Source organism: Trichoplusia ni, chromosome 8 (genome assembly GCF_003590095.1).
Source record: "Trichoplusia ni isolate ovarian cell line Hi5 chromosome 8, tn1, whole genome shotgun sequence".
NCBI lineage: Eukaryota > Metazoa > Arthropoda > Insecta > Lepidoptera > Noctuidae > Trichoplusia > Trichoplusia ni.
Window position 1 is genome coordinate 14,181,265 of NC_039485.1, and position 17,013 is coordinate 14,198,277.

Genomic DNA, 17,013 nt, shown 5'->3' on the forward strand with positions numbered 1-17,013 from the left:
CTTGGATAAGAGCAAAGCGAAACAGTTAATAACTACGTAGGTAGCTAAGTGACTAATGAAGCTGGAGGAAGTGGCAGATGAAAATATGATATTCGTAATAACGGTACCGGCTAACTAATTTCATTCGTCTGCGGATCCTAAACGAGTTAGGTCACGACGTCGTTACGCGAGTTGTTGCCGTCGCTCGCACCGCTGCCGGCATGCGGCCCATTACGTCAAATATGCAAAATCACCTAACCGCAAATTTTATGGACAGGTTGCTGTTACATTTTTGACTTCAGTTTAATTTAGCATTTAGGACTTTAAATTTACAATTTTTCATTTGAAATTTTTACCGTTTTAGATAGAGGAAATTTTTAACCCTAAAATAACAATATTAGGTAGACTATTGTTATTTTAGGCACCGTAGAACTTTACTCAACACTGAAAATCCTCGTTTCAACGTTTCAGTGGTAAAGTTAAAGCGGCCTATTAACTCGTTATCTTTTAACCACCTTTAATTTAGGCCCTTTTTTCTTTTTATCTTAATTGTTGAGACATTAAGGAGGCAAAGTTGAAGTTCGGTGGCACGGCGGGAGACGCTCTCGTCCCTCAGGACATGCCTGGAAGGCATCGTTTGATTTATAATGGACTCGTTGCAAACTTTGCCCATTCCACCGCGCACCGCACCGAACCTCTTTAACGACGGATCCTATCGCCGCAGGAGATGATTCGTAGACGTGTTTAATAATATTACGACAGATTTAATTATGGAACGTTTAAGAAGCTTCATTTTACGCTATTATCCTAACTTTGTTTGTTTCAAGTTGCGGAATGGTTCACATTTTTTAACTTAATATTCTCCGCGTACCCATTCCTTTAACCGTTATCTGTGACAATATTACGACCATTCCATTTAATTGAGGTACGAAGTTAGAACTCATAAATAAAACTACGAGTATCTAAATCGGGACACTAAAAATATTCTTGTAGCAGTAAAGTTAAACAAACAATCAGTAACATTCATTGCAATATTCTATCAGATGATCTGATAAATGGAATACTATATTGTGAAATTCTGATCAAAGCAAAAAGAGATAAAAGCTCGCAAAACTACTTAAGATACTTTTTACTGGTCTTTGGAGAGATTTGCCCAGCAGTCGCGTTTGATACAACCTTCATAAATATGATAAATATCTAGCTGTGAGAGTTACGTATTCATAAAAGGAAATTTTACATACAATCATACGAAAGAAGTGGATGTAAATAAACTTATTTGTCAAAGTTTATAAAAAAAATCTGTTAGATTCATGAATTAAATATTGAAAATAAGAATGATATTAAGAGCTAATTAAACATAACTGATAAAAAGAACTAAATAGAAATCTTACCAAAAAACTAAATATAGATAAACAGAAACAAAGAGTGAGTACATTTAGTTCAACGCTGTTCAATAAGTCCGTTGTTCGTCGATTTTTGCTCTACGCTTCACGTCACTAAACGTTAGTAGGGTTGACACACTAATGCAATGGTGTAGACAGAAATGAGCGAACATCTTGCACGAGACGGCTTAGCTTAGTTCTGCTAAAAGCCCACTTAGAGATCTCTTCAGCTGCGGATTTGTGCCGAGGGCTCTCGAAGTTTTCACGGAATCTTCGGCCAATAAGTTATTTTGGGGCTCATGTAAGTAGTGCTGATCGAAAACATTTTACGAACGTAACTTCCAATTTAAGAAGATTTCGCTACAGTAAAAGTATTTTAAATCCTCGTTGAAGAGAATACGTTACGCGAGGTTATTGAAATAAAAAAAATCTACAATATTTTTAATTAAAACAAGAATTGGTATAATTTGGAGTGGCGTGGTGAATACGATCATTATAGTGGCAGAACCGCAGTTGGTCGGTCGTCGGAACAAGTGCTCTGCTCCCCTCATCTTGCGCTCAGTTTGCTCATGCGAGCCCCAGTATTAAGGCACGAGAAATATGCCAGAATTTGAACAGGCGGCGCTCGCATGCGGCGCGAGTGTAACATTGCTGCGACTCGTTGTGGCATGTTATTGCAAACCCACATACGTGCTACTGCCGACTATCTGACATTTCATGCCGATGAACCGGCTACGTGCGCATACTTACAGACATTTGCATAAAATAGGAAATCTTTTCGTCGAATTGCGTCATGAATAAAATTTTACATAGGAATCGCTTATTTGAATGTTGAATTACCTTATCAGAAGATTTTAACTTCTAAAGTAGACGTTTACTTTCTTTTACTCTGAATATGTTCCGTAGATAAAAAATATGGTACTTTAAATTAAAAAAGGAATTCACGGTATTTAATAAGATTAAATAAAATACCGTCGTGGTTATCGTCGGTTATCCCTGCGTAGGACCAGCGTTTATGTTATCAACGACTGCTAGTCCTGAGACTGGGTGTCTTTGTGTATATGACTTGAATCTTTGTGAAATCCTCCTCAACACAACTATTAATTCCCCCAGTGCAGAAGTAGTTTTTTAATGTAAAATACTGCAGAAATTCTCTAGATTATCTAATTTTAGTTTTATTTTTAACTAGCTGTTGCCCGCGACTTCGTCCGCATGGTTAGAAGACGCCCTATTTTTTTTACACATTTTCTATTGTATCTTCGCTCCTATTAGTCCCAGCGTGATGGTTTATAGCCTAAATCTTCCTCGATGAATGGTCTATTCGACACAAAAAGAATTTTTCAATTTGAACTAGTAGTTGCCGAGATTAGCGCGTTCAAACAAACAAACAAACTTTTCAGCTTTATATCTTAGTAATAGATAATGCCAATGTCCACCATCGGGAAATAAAAAACATCTGGAAAGACTACTAAAACATCGTCGGTGATTGAACAATTTTTTATAAACCTAATATACCAATAACGTTGTCATAGATTCTGAAATGCTTCGTTATATCTTCCCACGCCGCTGTACGGTTATAAATATAACAGCACGTGCAAAAAGTAGCGTCATTTTATCGCAATATTTCGCATGAGTCAATAATTCTAAAAAAATACGGGCGAAAAGGCAAATCTTTTTAACCGATGCGGGAAACTAATGGCACAGGCGAGGCTTTCGGTGAAATCCGCTTCTTGTTGTCAATACAAGGCAACCGTGATGGCTCCCCCAGTTAAGCCTTTATTTCAGAAGTACGAGAACACTATCTCGGCTTTTATTGCGCCCGCACCGTAGACAGCTTCACAAGTAAATGCAATAAAATAAAAAAGTCGGCCAAACGGAAATCGATGGAATTATCCATTGATGTTCTGCTGTTTGACTTGTACTGAGTTATTCATAGTAGTATTGTAATAAACTTTGCTCTTGGATTTGTAGTCAGAACTAAATAAATTAAACGAACGTAGACACCAGACGTCAGAGTATTTACCTACGGATTGGCTATTACTGACTAATCTACGTTTCTGGTTAACAGAGGGTGCAGGGAGTTTCAGTGGGAACCGAATGAACCGAGCCCCCGGCGGGAGTGGGCGCGTCGGCAGTTAGCCGGCGCGGCGTCACCTTGCGGCTTATCGGCCGTCCGGTCACCGGTCGCCGAACGCCGAGCTCCGCGCACCGCCTGTCGCCGCTCGTCCACAGCTACTTACTACCACCACTACTCGTTACAGATATACGCCGACGTTAAATTCATGTCGTTAAGTTTAATCTCTCATCTTATGCGATGAGTGTTAGATGAAACATTTGAATATCTCTAATTTAATAGTACTTACTACATTAGCGGTCAAGAATTATACAGATAGATAAAAAGTTTGTTTAATTGTTTAAACAGTACAAATCCTTAAAAAAGAAACTAGATGTAATGGTAGTAGACAAAGTAGTAGTGGTTAAATGACTCTATAGTGAGCTTTCCTGCTTCGTGAAAATATTGTAGTTTTTAAACCCACTCAGCCGCAAGAGCGAGGTGCAAACTCGGCGTAGAGGTTGTAAATCATATCTTCCTCCATTTATATGGACACTTTATTACGGCGGCTCGTTCTAAATCAAATGATAAAATGCTTCTTATTTTATGTTTCCTCTCGCCGCCACGCATATTGTCGTCTTTTCACCATGCTCGCTGGCGTCGCGTCCCGGCCGCGCCGCCTCTGAAGCTATCTCGATGAAGCCCGTATTTGTGTTTGCGATAAATAACTCGGTTTGGAAAGAAAGTAGTCTGTTTGGTGCATGCATTATGAATCAACCTGTTGTTCTTTTTTGGAAGTAGTAAGATCAAGATAAAGGAATTTACTTACTTTGTAGGAGCCGAGGTTCTTGACAGAGCAGGCGAGGCGCACGCTGCGACCTGCAGGCACTGTCACGTTCTGGATGACATCCGTAAACTCCGGCTCTTCTACGACTGCAACAAAAAAGGACTTTCACTTCTGTAATCCCATGATCATGATTCCGAACATTTATAACATTCAGTAAAAGTTAATAAGACCAATATTTTCGTCCTTTGTAGTCGCGGCTTATTCCAAAGATATAAATTTAGATAAATTGAAGTGATCTCCCCTTAGCCTTATCAAGCTGGCAAGATTTTGCAGTTATGAGGACATTTTTGTGTCAGGAGATACGATTTGTAATTCTCAAATTATCAAAGCAGAACGCTTTTAAACAAATTGAGTGGGCGATAAGGAATAATGTCGTCGTTTATCAAGCTCCAAGATAGATGGCCCTTGCTCTGCTCTGCCCATTTTAAATGCGTTTGTCTTCGACTTGCCAAATTGGCGTTCTTTGTTTTCTTCTTAAGTTCTTACTTTTATGTCGCTACACGAAGCGCGGAATGGTTAAGTATTGGATTGCGCGGTGAAAACACGATCAGAAGAAGTCTGAAAGTGTTGAACTGGGCGAGGAAGGAGGTTATACTGGGGTTGAATAAGCAAGCAAACATTTGTCATCCCGTAGGAGAGGTGGAATCTATGTAAAGATCGGGGCGATGTCTCCGACAACAGTATTGAGTCAAGGAACAGTCAAACGCTCGCATTCAGTGTGCTGTGTTTGATTAATGGTTGGGATGTTTAATGTCGCGAATACAAAATTTTGAGACGAGGAGTCAATAGGGTTTATTTAGCTGTGGCGCAAAGACTAACCTTGTTGTTTGAGCATAAACATGAATCGTCGAGTCGGTCCGATTGAACAAGCCTTTAGCTACGTGAATGTGTCTGTGTTAGTGTTTGGAGAATAAACTTGTTCAGTGGCGATAGTTAGTCTACTCCCCGTTTGTTTACATATCACTATTGCATTCAGACAATGGATTTATCTGTCAGTTGTAAGGAAAATAAATACATGAAAAGTTTATAACAACTTTGAAAATTGAACATATTTCACATTTAACATTTAATTTTAATCAGTGCTTAAGATTCGATGTCCCCAAAAGACAAACATTTTTCTTAGTGTATACTGTTCGCACATCATAATACATACTTCGCGGCAATTATTATTTATAATTTCTATAAATAAATATTATAAGTGGAGACTAAAGCGTTGAAAATGTTTTCAAGAGTTACGAGTATCATATCTACACATAAGGCAGTGTTTACTCGTCTGTCTGACTGTGTATCCTAACACTTAGTTAAACAGTCATTTACTATTAATTAACCCTAGCTTCCACATGTTTGCCCACGCAGAAATGCGGGAACTGCCGAGGCATCGGACAGAATACTGGGAAGGTGAGTTAGACACTGATAGAAAAGATTATTGTAAGCCTCTGATAAAACACACGATATAAAACCATTAAAAATACCTATTACCGTAATGTTATAGAAAATGTGTAAGCAACTTAACAGAATAACTTTTTACTTTGTAAAATCTGTTAAATAAAATTATCCACGTAATAGAGTCTACATTAGTGTAATATTGTAGGGCGACGAAGCACTTTTGCCACAGTGCCAACATTTAGATTTACCTACTTATATTTGTGTTAACGAACATGGCTCTAAGAGATACCCGACTGAAGATGAAAGCTCCGGTTGTTGCGTGTTTGCTCACCTGATCGTATTAGCTCTAAGCACGACGCTCCATTTTCTACCCGGGTGCCCCTGACTCAACCGATGTAAATCGCGCATTAACATCTATAACGCACCCTATTAGCTGTGTATGCGTTTCTCTACCTCAGCTCAGTCTCCATCGTAACAATGGTAACGTTATTGATAACAGTAACGATGACGCGTATTCATTACGTAAAGCTCCGCGGTATTCATTTGTGAAGTTCTGTTACACAGTCGATATTCCAAACACGTCGTTAATTTTAAGATCGTTACGCAGTCAATCAGGAATGGAGTGGCGCGCCATAATTGATGAATCGATCTAAATTAAAAACTGTGACATCGTTTGTATGGCGTGTAATTACTATCCACATTTGAAGGAAACTATACAAATAATAGGGTACGGAATCTTATCCTTGTTTTCAACCCCGACAGGAGTGTTATGAGTTTCACCACTACACGTGTGCGCGTGTGGTATTGCATTGATGGGTTTAAACGAGTGGACCAATTCGACTTCGATTTATTCGTAACACAGATGCCCGGCTCGTGGTTCTTAGGCATGTTTTATTAAACTCGGATGAGCCATTTTTCAAGAATAGAAATTATGATGATAGATTTGATTAAAAATTATTATCTTTGATTAAAATATATTTAATTTTAGATTACTACTTCGACAAAAACTTTACTAAAGCCACAATGCACAGTAAGATTGCGAAAAATATAATTCATAATTTTACTAATAGTCACGCTAGTGACTTCTTCCGTTCGCTTGAAAAAGTGACTTTGTGAAGTATTTTTGGGATATATCATGATTCGCTAAATTGGCGTAACTCTTTAATTTTCTGACTAGTTAAGTGCTAACCCCAATACATCAGAGAAAAAAATTTTAATCGGATAAGCCTTTACATCTAACACAAACGCACTGACAAACAACAAAAGTATTTTTGGCTTCTATAACGTTTGTTGGTTAAGCAAGCTGCTTTTTTATGAAATGTTCAATGTTCTCTATATATGGGTAGATTACAAAATGAAATCACAAAACCAGTACATCTACATCAAAATGTCTGCCTTACTATTTCATACTTGTAAAATGAGTTTCAGTGTTATACTAAACGTGAACACTAAACACATAAGATGCCATTAATGAGCCCCACTGAGAGGAAACGTACGAGTAATGCGCACGTTTAAGTTAATAAGACTCGAAGAGGCAAGGACTTCTATTTGTTTCAATAATACCGTACATTAAAATTAACAAGGGTAACGTTGGCAATAATCTTACATACCGCACGAGGCAGTGCGGCGCGTGCAAGGGTATTTAGGGGTTAATTAAGAAACCGCAGACAGCGGTGCGGGGGAGGGGGGTAATCCCTTTGTCACCGATGGCAAGACGCTGCCTCCGCTGCGGCTACACGCTGTACTATTGTTGTGATTACAATGTAGCGACGTGTACATCGTGTCGATTAAATTCCTACATGCTGTAATACCTCTATGCTGCATTAAGCCTTATACCTACGTACCTATGATTGATCTTTTCAAAGCTAATGGCTTCATTTAGTTATGTTATGAAGGTGATTAATGCCCTGCAAATCTGCTCTGAATGTTGAAATATAACGTTTCAGGATATTGATCCCTACAGAACGTCGAAAATATGATTGGGTACAAACAAATATAATAAATGAAAAAAAACAAAGTTTGCCCGTTTTTTATACGTTTTCAGTAAATCGCTATAAATACAAAGCACTTAATCAAATTGCATTTACCAACAAACATGTCGAATACGAGTGGCAATTCAAATAATTACGTCCGGGATTGGGTCTACAAAATACTCCAAAACTAATAATGAATGGGACCGCTTCGTCGCTCCTAACTCGGGAATAATCTCATATTAAAGCTGGCCCTTATGCAAATGAGAAGCGGTCAGTCGGAAGTCATCAGGCGCGGACGGGTTGCGGACGGGCCGCAGACGAGCCGGCGACGGACCGGCTTCGGCGCGACTTCGGTCCCGCCGCAAATTGACAGGGCCCGCACCGCCAAATTGATTGCGGCTACACAGACACCTCGTTATAATACCAGTGACGCGACGTCGTGACAAATAGCCTATCTATCGTTCTATGCTTTATCTGTTTTGAAAGGCCTACCCAATTATTGTTTTTGAACCATTACATTCTGAGAAAATTCTTAAAAATTCTTAAAAAATTGCAGCCATATAATAGCGGTCACTATAATATTGATCAAGATCTTACAACATAAAAATTCAAAAGTTTTTGCTATTGTATAAGCTCCTTTATATTAAGTTCCTGCAAGTGTATCGTTAAAGGGAATTAAAGGATTATGTAAACCTGGCCTACCGTGCCCTGACCTTTAGCACTACCTATGTCAATAATAGCGGCTGTTCTTAGGTTCAATGATCTAAGACCGTATGAAAACTAAAAGTATTATGTGTATTTGTAAGTTATGATAGATTGGGATCTAAAGACAATTTATGAAAGTTCGCTTTTCACTTAGATATCTTAATACTGCACTTTCATCATAGTGCTCCTATTCCTTGCTGTAAACTTGTGCGCTAGTAAAACTTAATTGGCACAACTTAGTTATTAGTTTAACAAAATCAATATAAAGTTTTGTTATGGTAAGTGAGGTCCTGTAGCCAAATATTTAAGTTTATACGTCCCTTGTCACAGATGTTGCTCGTAATATTCTCATATACGATCAAATTCTTTTAAGAGATCCGCAGATAAAGAACGTGGCGGCGGGTGTTTGGGCGGTTTCGGACTTTCACTTATTTGTATGCTTTACCCTTCGCCGGGACACGGACGTGACTATTCGAGATACATAAACCCTGAGTGAATACAGAAAATAGAAATAAAGTAACATACATAATATTAGTTTTAGTAGACGGATTGTGGAAAAAATGATGTAGGTCCAATTTTGTTGTTATTTGAGTTGCTTTCCTTTTATTGTGATATTTTATTAGTTGTTTGTCAATACTGTAACTTTTTAATTATAATTTAAAACTACGTTAACACTTATAGAGGCTTAGGTTGTATTGAATCTTTAGACTATAAGTTTTGGGAGAATACATTTAATACATACAATTCCGGTAACTGGTTAGTATTTCAAAAGGACTTCTTAAAAAGGAGGTTTCTCAATTTGACCGTAAATATGCTTTTTTATGTTATTTACATTAACTTCCTCGTTTATGAGCCGATTTTAGTTAATAATTCTTAGTAATAGTTAATCCTTAATTATCAATAATCATGACATGACAGGCATACTACTCGCAATTCCTCATAACACTAGTACATATTCATGAATCAAAACATTCGCAACTCAAAGACTAAGGTAAAACCTTCATGAGTGCAAGTTAATCTGTTTTAGCGATGTTTTGTTGGCCAGAAACATGTTTTTAGGGTCATCGAGGCCGGGTCATGTCGCGGTCAGTTAAGCGGAAGTACGGAAGCAGATGTTGACAGGTCGCGGTGCCCCCTCCCCCCTCACTACACGCCCCGCTCTCCCCTACTGTCACCGGTGCTTACTTGTGATGCCCGGAACAGCCATTCAATCTTGTTGCTCAATCATAAATATATACTCAAGACTCTGCAGAGTACATCGTATATCTTTATCCTTTGTTGTATATGTCAACCACATTGTGTCCATTTTACTTATAGTCTTAGATAAGAGTGCATCTTCAGATGTGTATTACAAGATTTTCTCTACATGGTTTCCTTGGAATCCGGTGCAATATGAAATAATATTTTTGGCATGAAATCCGTAGTAAGGTGAAAATGTTAAAAAAGTCTGTGAATCCAACATGTAGATATAACATTGGTTTGCATTCATTCATATTGTGTTGTTAACATTTTCACTACATTCTATGAGGGTGCCAACTGAATGGTTTCACGATTACAACAACATATTAGTTTCGTTCTGTTTCACACCAAAGCCTGTCAGTATGATATACTGTTTCTAAATTTTGCGTTATAACACAATAAACGAATCAATTGCGAATCGGCCTCGAGACAAATAACATAAGATAATATCATGTATCAACATAATGTACACCTTAAGTAGATGTCTACTACACTAACAATAACTTAATTAACATACAAATTAACAAACAACAAGGTTTTAAAACGATCATGTAAAGAAGAGTACTAAATGTTGTACAAATAAAGTTTCTTCAGGTTAATCACTAATTGAACAAGTGTTTCGGGGCTGGCGGCGTAAGTCGTGAGATCTAATTAAAGCACCTACCGCGGTGCGCCGCTCAACCCCAGTCGGAGCCTATTATCGCGCCTCCGCCTCCTATTAGCATTGTCTCTTCGAGGGCGATACTTATCTTTATTTAAATTCACTTCTTGGTAATTGGGTTGACGAGTCGACAACGTGATTTGCATTGATGAAAATTGGCCAGTGTACCGGGCCCTCGTAACTTACTTCGTCGCCTAATTTGTTTTATTACGTTTGTAAAACGGAGACGATTTTATAGCAGTCACGATTTGTTTACATGTGGTAATCTATACTGAGGTAACTGACGATATGTATACTAGTACCACTGAGCACAGAGACAACTTTGCTCAAATGAAAGAGCTGTATTCATAGCTCTGCAGACTTGTCAGTAAGTGACAGTCTTTGTATGTGAGTTACTGCACTCGTAATAAATTAGGAGGCACAGATGTCACTTGTAGCATTTTTGCTGGCTGCGCCGTATGAGCGCAGTCAAAGAGGATGCGCTTGGTTATTTCTCATTACGGCACACGCGATAAAATCACACAGAGTCGTTGCCTCATTAAAATCTTCTGGTGCGCGCATCTGTAAGCCTTTTGTGAAGGCGGGAGCGCGCCGCTCTTGACGCCTTTCGCGTGTCATTTCGGGCACAATGCCGCGCGGCGAGGGACGCGACGCCTGGCAATTTTTGCTCTGACATGCCAGCGTGTGCTTTTTATCAGTTTATCGGGAAATATTTTATGCGGATACACTGTTATTATATTCTCCTCACGTTAGATTCGTATTCTGTACTTGAATGACGTGTTCATATCTACGGCATGTTGTACAACTTTCATAATACATCCGTGTGAATAAATTATTATATTTAGTTGTTACGTTACATGTTCTTCGTAACGTAATAATGTTCGTGTTCATGCATTTTACTTTTATTTTGGGGCTATTTATATTTGTGAATTTGTAAAGTTTATTTAGCTAATCGTGACTACAGGCACTTTAGATTCATCAGATTGTGAAACTCTAGAACGAACTCAACGATAATTAGTAATATTTGTGGCATATCCCTGTAGAACCAAAGTATAATTAACTATTTCATAACGGGCAACGAGATGTCTTCATAAAGGCCAAGTTCTGAGAAGCCGTTTGTCGCAAACTGCAGACGCAACCAAGTTATTCTAAAATAGAATTACAAGTTAAGTCTCAACTGTTGCTTATCTGGAGGTATAATATAACACTTTCATTTCATTTTCCTTTTCTTCGAGATTATTTTGTAACAGTGAAACTTGTCATAGAAAGAAGACAGCGTCAGACAGCTAGACTTTACAAAAGTAAGAAGGTTAAAAAAACAAGGTTTTAATTGTATTCTAGGTACGTAGAAAGATCTCTTTTATTTACTTTATAATAAACCTCTAATTTGTTCTAATTCGGAAGTTTTAAAGTTGGCATGTAGCCAGTGTAATGGTAAATTGCGCAGTTTGGCTTTAATAATACACAAATTAAAAGTTGTAGATTGTGAGGGGAGTTTAGAATTAAAGCGCACATTTAGGCACAATTTCGTACAATACGGTAGTTCAATATTTAACGTGTTTCACTTTGCATATTCACAAGGCGGTCGGGCGGGTTACCGCTGCGCGCTCACCTACCGACTTGGAATGGTAATGCCGCCCATTAAGCGCGCACTGTGCGGCGCGCCCGCCCTTGTATCTCCAACTTATTACTTCATTTTTGAATTCCTTATATTCGATCATTGGTTAAAGTATCGCACTTAATTGTTCGCTCTTTCGTTTTAGCGATTCATTAGTGGGATGACTGTGAAAGCAAACTGAATGGCAGTTATTTCATCGAATGCGGTAGTTAGTGTATGGAACATACACCACCAGGTAAGAATACCAGTATTAAACCATATTCACTTAATCATTAACAAACAATGTCAATTAATAAATTGAATTAAAATTCAAGGCAATTTTTTTCATGTGTTCGTATATTTTTGTGTAATATTTTGTTCCGGTCTCGATAGTAGTAAACCGTATGTTTACAAATTGGCAATACAATATAACAGAATGGAGGGCACGTCCCGCCGCCGCCGTATCGACGACGCAATGGATGCAGGTCACGAGCGCGCCCGCACCGCGCGCCTGTGGTCCACGCAACACTACACACACACAAGCATACCACATACGAAACACGTTGGACAATTATATTGCACCCTGTTAACTAATATTAGGTAATTACTACAAAAGAATTGAATTCGAAAACAATTTAACGTTGCAACGCGACGCGCATTTATTAATAAGCGTTGATTGGTTTATAATTAAATTAATATTGAGTTTGTAGAGAGTGGTTGACCTAAACATTTTGCCCATTCCGCGTCTTTAGCTTTTTCCTCTAATTATATCTTTATATCGAAGGTCGAAGATGTGATGCAGGATCCTAGGCAATTTTACTGTGAAAAGCGAATATTAGTAGTAGCATTAAATGAAAGAGTTTCTAAGAAAATTCCTAAAGAACCAACCACTTATCTACTCGATTAAATGATCCAAAGTCCATATATGTACTATATTCACATAATGCATGTATACTTATACAACTATAACAAAAGAACAATAATGTCGTACGACTTATGTGTCCGTGTGAACCTAAGTGATATTGAAGCACTTAGCACTTGAGCACTAAGAGTTATGTCTACTGGGTGACGTCAAAGTTCTTATGTGGTAAATGAACGAACAGCCTTAAAACAATTTGGTCAAATAAGCAAACCAAATTTTTCCACTAGTAAAGTATTCTATCACAATCAGGTTATGGTATAAAAAACAACTTTTTAAAAATATCAAACAAAAAAAGTACCTAGTTTCACAAAATCAACTTAGTCCGAAGAAAAAATTTACGTGTTACAATCAAATGTTCTTGTGTCTATGTTGTTTTCGCGTATTAAAGTTTTTGCACATTTAAATATACTTTATATTTTTTTCAGATTCAATATTTTCCACAAAATAATTAATTCCGCTCAGACAATAATTTCGTAGAAAAAACACAGAAAACATGGGAAAGTATTTATAATACTGAAAGGGTTTGGATTGACATACTATCAGCCAACATAATGTCGAACTACATTTCCTTAATTTGCCTTCAACATCCTGCGGCATGTCGTGAATTTTGCATTGCAATGCGGTGCACGGATGTATGACGCAGCGTCTCTTAGGAATCAATGATCCCTTCCGCTTGCCGCATATGTTTGTGTAGCCATTTTTACAGATTTCGTTCAGCCGCTAATTCCGCCAACCCCATCGCAACTCCAAAGCGACTCATCGGGAACGAGCCCTGAATTTTCTAGCTTTCAAAATTTATTTGACAAGCATATATTTACGTAGTTGTATTTATGTTATCAAGAAAGTTAATTGGCGTAGAGAGCAGTACGTTCATGTGGTTCGAATACAGTAAGAGTGAATGGAGCGGAATATGATCGCGACGACAACACTGACTGAGCACTTTCTCCTTGCTCAATAAAGGGAATCTGTTGTGTGAGATACCTTTGATAGGCAAGCGTTCCGTTAGTATGTAGATGTATGCTTAGTGAGTGCAGTTACGTATTCTGTCGTCGGCAGCGGATCGTTATCTGTTTCCACTAAAGGAAACTGGCTTTTCCACGAAAGAACCACCCCAACGGTTTCTGCGTCCCCCTTCGCCCGACTCGACTTCTCCTTTTTGCGTTATTTCATTTTTCTTTGCTAACGTGCACCTGCTAGTTAGTTGCCTGGGGCACTCATTGCCCGTGCTATGTTAGCTGCCCGGTTTCTATATCATAACAAGCTACTATAAAATTTAAGTGAAAAGCGCTACATAAAAATTGGCGTAAATATTTATTTTATAAATATAATTTTCTATGTCCTACATCTTCAGTATAAAGTGTCGTTACTGTAATATAAAGCGCAGGGTCGGCTATGAAGTTTAATGTTAGATGTCAGTACAAAGGATGGCGTTCAGAACAGCGCTAGAACACAGTTTCCTTGATACATTTGTATTCCTTACAGACAAGTAATCAATATCCGTTGAACGCCGAGAGCACGGACACAACTGTCCTATGTTCAACAATTTTTCTTTCAATATCTCCAGTCTAGTCTCCAAGTTGTGTGAAAATAATAAAAACATGTTTCAGTGGTCAACCAACGTAACATATTAAGTTGAAAAGATATTTTATTTTTCACATGTTACATTTCTAAATTATATTCTGTCATCTTCCAACGATAATGGTTTTAAATTCGTAAATAACACGTTAAATTATTATGCGGTAAGTAAATGGTGTTGAGAGGTGTCGATGCAAAAATATCAGACGACGGCAGGACAATATGATATTCTCGTATCGTGAAAAAAATAAAGCTGGTATGTACGGCGTCACGCGTGCGAAATAAAATAACAACGCCAACATGGTGCGGATGGGGCTTGATACATATTTGAATATATTACCGAACACGCAGATAATGCCACCAACATGCCATACTTATTCATAACGCCTTCTCAAACTGTGAATGAATACAAATACAGCATCCCTCTTCTGCAAGGCGACTGATTTTTGTGATCAAGCCAGCACTGATTTATAATTAATGGAAGTAAGAACAAAGGTAACTGTATTGAACTTTAGTGACATTTATCGTGATTATTATTGACTCTTCGACAGTGGGTATTTTTTCTCTTACAGACATTATATAATAACTTTGTCAGCTGAACATAAGCATTTACTATTAATGCAACGTATATAATTAAAAAATGTGTCCTATCAAACAAAATCTATACATTAAAGAAACGACACTGAAGGCTCCATTAAATAGACCATTAAAATAACCTATGTTATAAAGTTTTAAAAACTTTAAATAAAAAAGTATCAGTTTTGTCATATTTTTTGTTCAGTTTCGGTGATAAGGGTAATTTTTGGCTATTTCATTGAGTAATTTCAAAATTCATTATTTTGAAATAAACCAAACAAAGCTGTCCATTTGATATGTCACAAACCTCGGCGTTTAAGACACACGTGATATGTGAACTAAATTTCAACTCAAGTAATAAGATAAGTAAGTAAGTAGATAATTGACTGAGACCAACGAACAGATAGATACACGAGTGATCCTACGAGTGTTCCGATTTTTGTTCGGACGTACGGAACTCTAAAAACAACCTATTTATCGTATTTAAGAGACAGCTCAATGGTTTATACTGATGTATGTATACTTAATCTGTGAAATTAACGTCACTAAAAACAGTTTAAGACTCAATATTACATCTTAAGTTGGTCTTTATGACTAAAACTTTGTAAGACAAAGAAAAGTAAACTACAATAATTGAATTGTAGATATCTGTAATAAAATGTACGGTAAAAATATACATTTTTACTAACAGTACTACTGCACTGGAAAAAACCCTCAGCTATCGGAGCACTTTGAACTCGCAATCATTTCAATGCTCGCGACGAAAAGCCATTGGTGACGCGCCAAACGTCTTTAATTACATCAAAAATAAATGGTTCACTACTTGTTGGTCGCCAGACCTCTATAAAAACATGAATGAAAGTAAGGCATATTAACTAATGAACAGAAATAGAAAGCTGAAGAAAGATGCAAATTTTACGAAAATTATGGATTTCTGTTAATTTTTTCAGGTTGTCAGATTTTAGTATGAGAAACATTTGTGCTCAAAAATTTATATCATATTATTTAATGTTAGAATAGGTTATTTCTTCCGCCATAGCTGCCATTCATGGGCAGACCAAAATCAGTGTGTGTGTGAAAGTGAAACTTACTCTAAGTGTATACATACGCTATAATACCGAGGTTACACGGCTTAATCACGATTAAACTTGGTATGTACGAATTAAGCTCAAATCTCAGGGAAAGACATAGTCTACATTCTGGAACCTTAATGATCTTTCAGAAGGGTGAGGACACAGTAACCTAGTACGTTATTCTACGAAGTTTCATTTTATTAGGATTCATATAAAAAGTGTGAGTTCGGAATGTTTCGGTCGAGAGAACGTTCACAGTTGTGATTTCCTGTAAACACATCTATTGTGTCGCCGACATGCTCACACCCTTCACAGGGGAAAATGTTGTGAATAATTATTATTTGTGTGGCTTTTGTTATGCGTGCTTAGCCGTTCAACGGACGAGAAAATACCAGTGTATTACACACGTTTTTTGATGATTTATATTATATGCATAGACGTGCACTCTAGCTAAGTATTTGTATTTTATTAAATTGGTAGATTCATCTCCGAAACATTTTTTTTATTTTCATACTTATCAATCAATGTTTTTTACGAAGTTATCTACATAAATAGCGTAAAACTTTAAAATAAATTTATTCCCCGAAAAACTTTCTTTAAACTTTGTATTTTTGTTAAATTAAGGTGTTCTCATCTACGTTCATAATTATGATTCAATATTATGAACATTACAACAATTAAAACATAATTAATTAAGGTTTGGTTAAAGGTAATGAGGAGAGTATTAATTATCGGGCACTGTTAATTTAAACGGGAGATTAAATCTGTATTATTATAAGCACTCAAATGCGAAAAAATAATTAAAATTTTAGTTGTAAATATGATTGTTTATTTAAAATAAGCAAACATTTTAATTTGTTTTATTCCGGGAACGTACTTCAAAGAAAAAGGCCAGTCCAAAATATTTTTGCGGCGTTTTTATAATTTGTAAATTTCAGTAACGTAATTTATTTTACTTCCAATAGTTAAAGTGGTTTATGTTAGATCCTTATATTTCATACCTATTACTCTTTACTGGACAGAAAAATAGCGTCACAGATATTCG

At 37.1% G+C, this 17,013-nt stretch overlaps 1 protein-coding gene across 1 annotated transcript in view; it reads right to left on the reverse strand.

Annotated features, from left to right (window-relative positions):
• Positions 1–17,013, reverse strand: part of LOC113496528 (lachesin-like) — a 63,812-nt gene that overhangs the window by 8,148 nt on the left and 38,651 nt on the right. Inside the window, exon 2 of the mRNA XM_026875772.1 lies at positions 4,244–4,347. Within this exon, the coding sequence (XP_026731573.1) occupies positions 4,244–4,347 (104 nt within the window). The remainder of the gene's footprint in view (positions 1–4,243; positions 4,348–17,013) is intronic.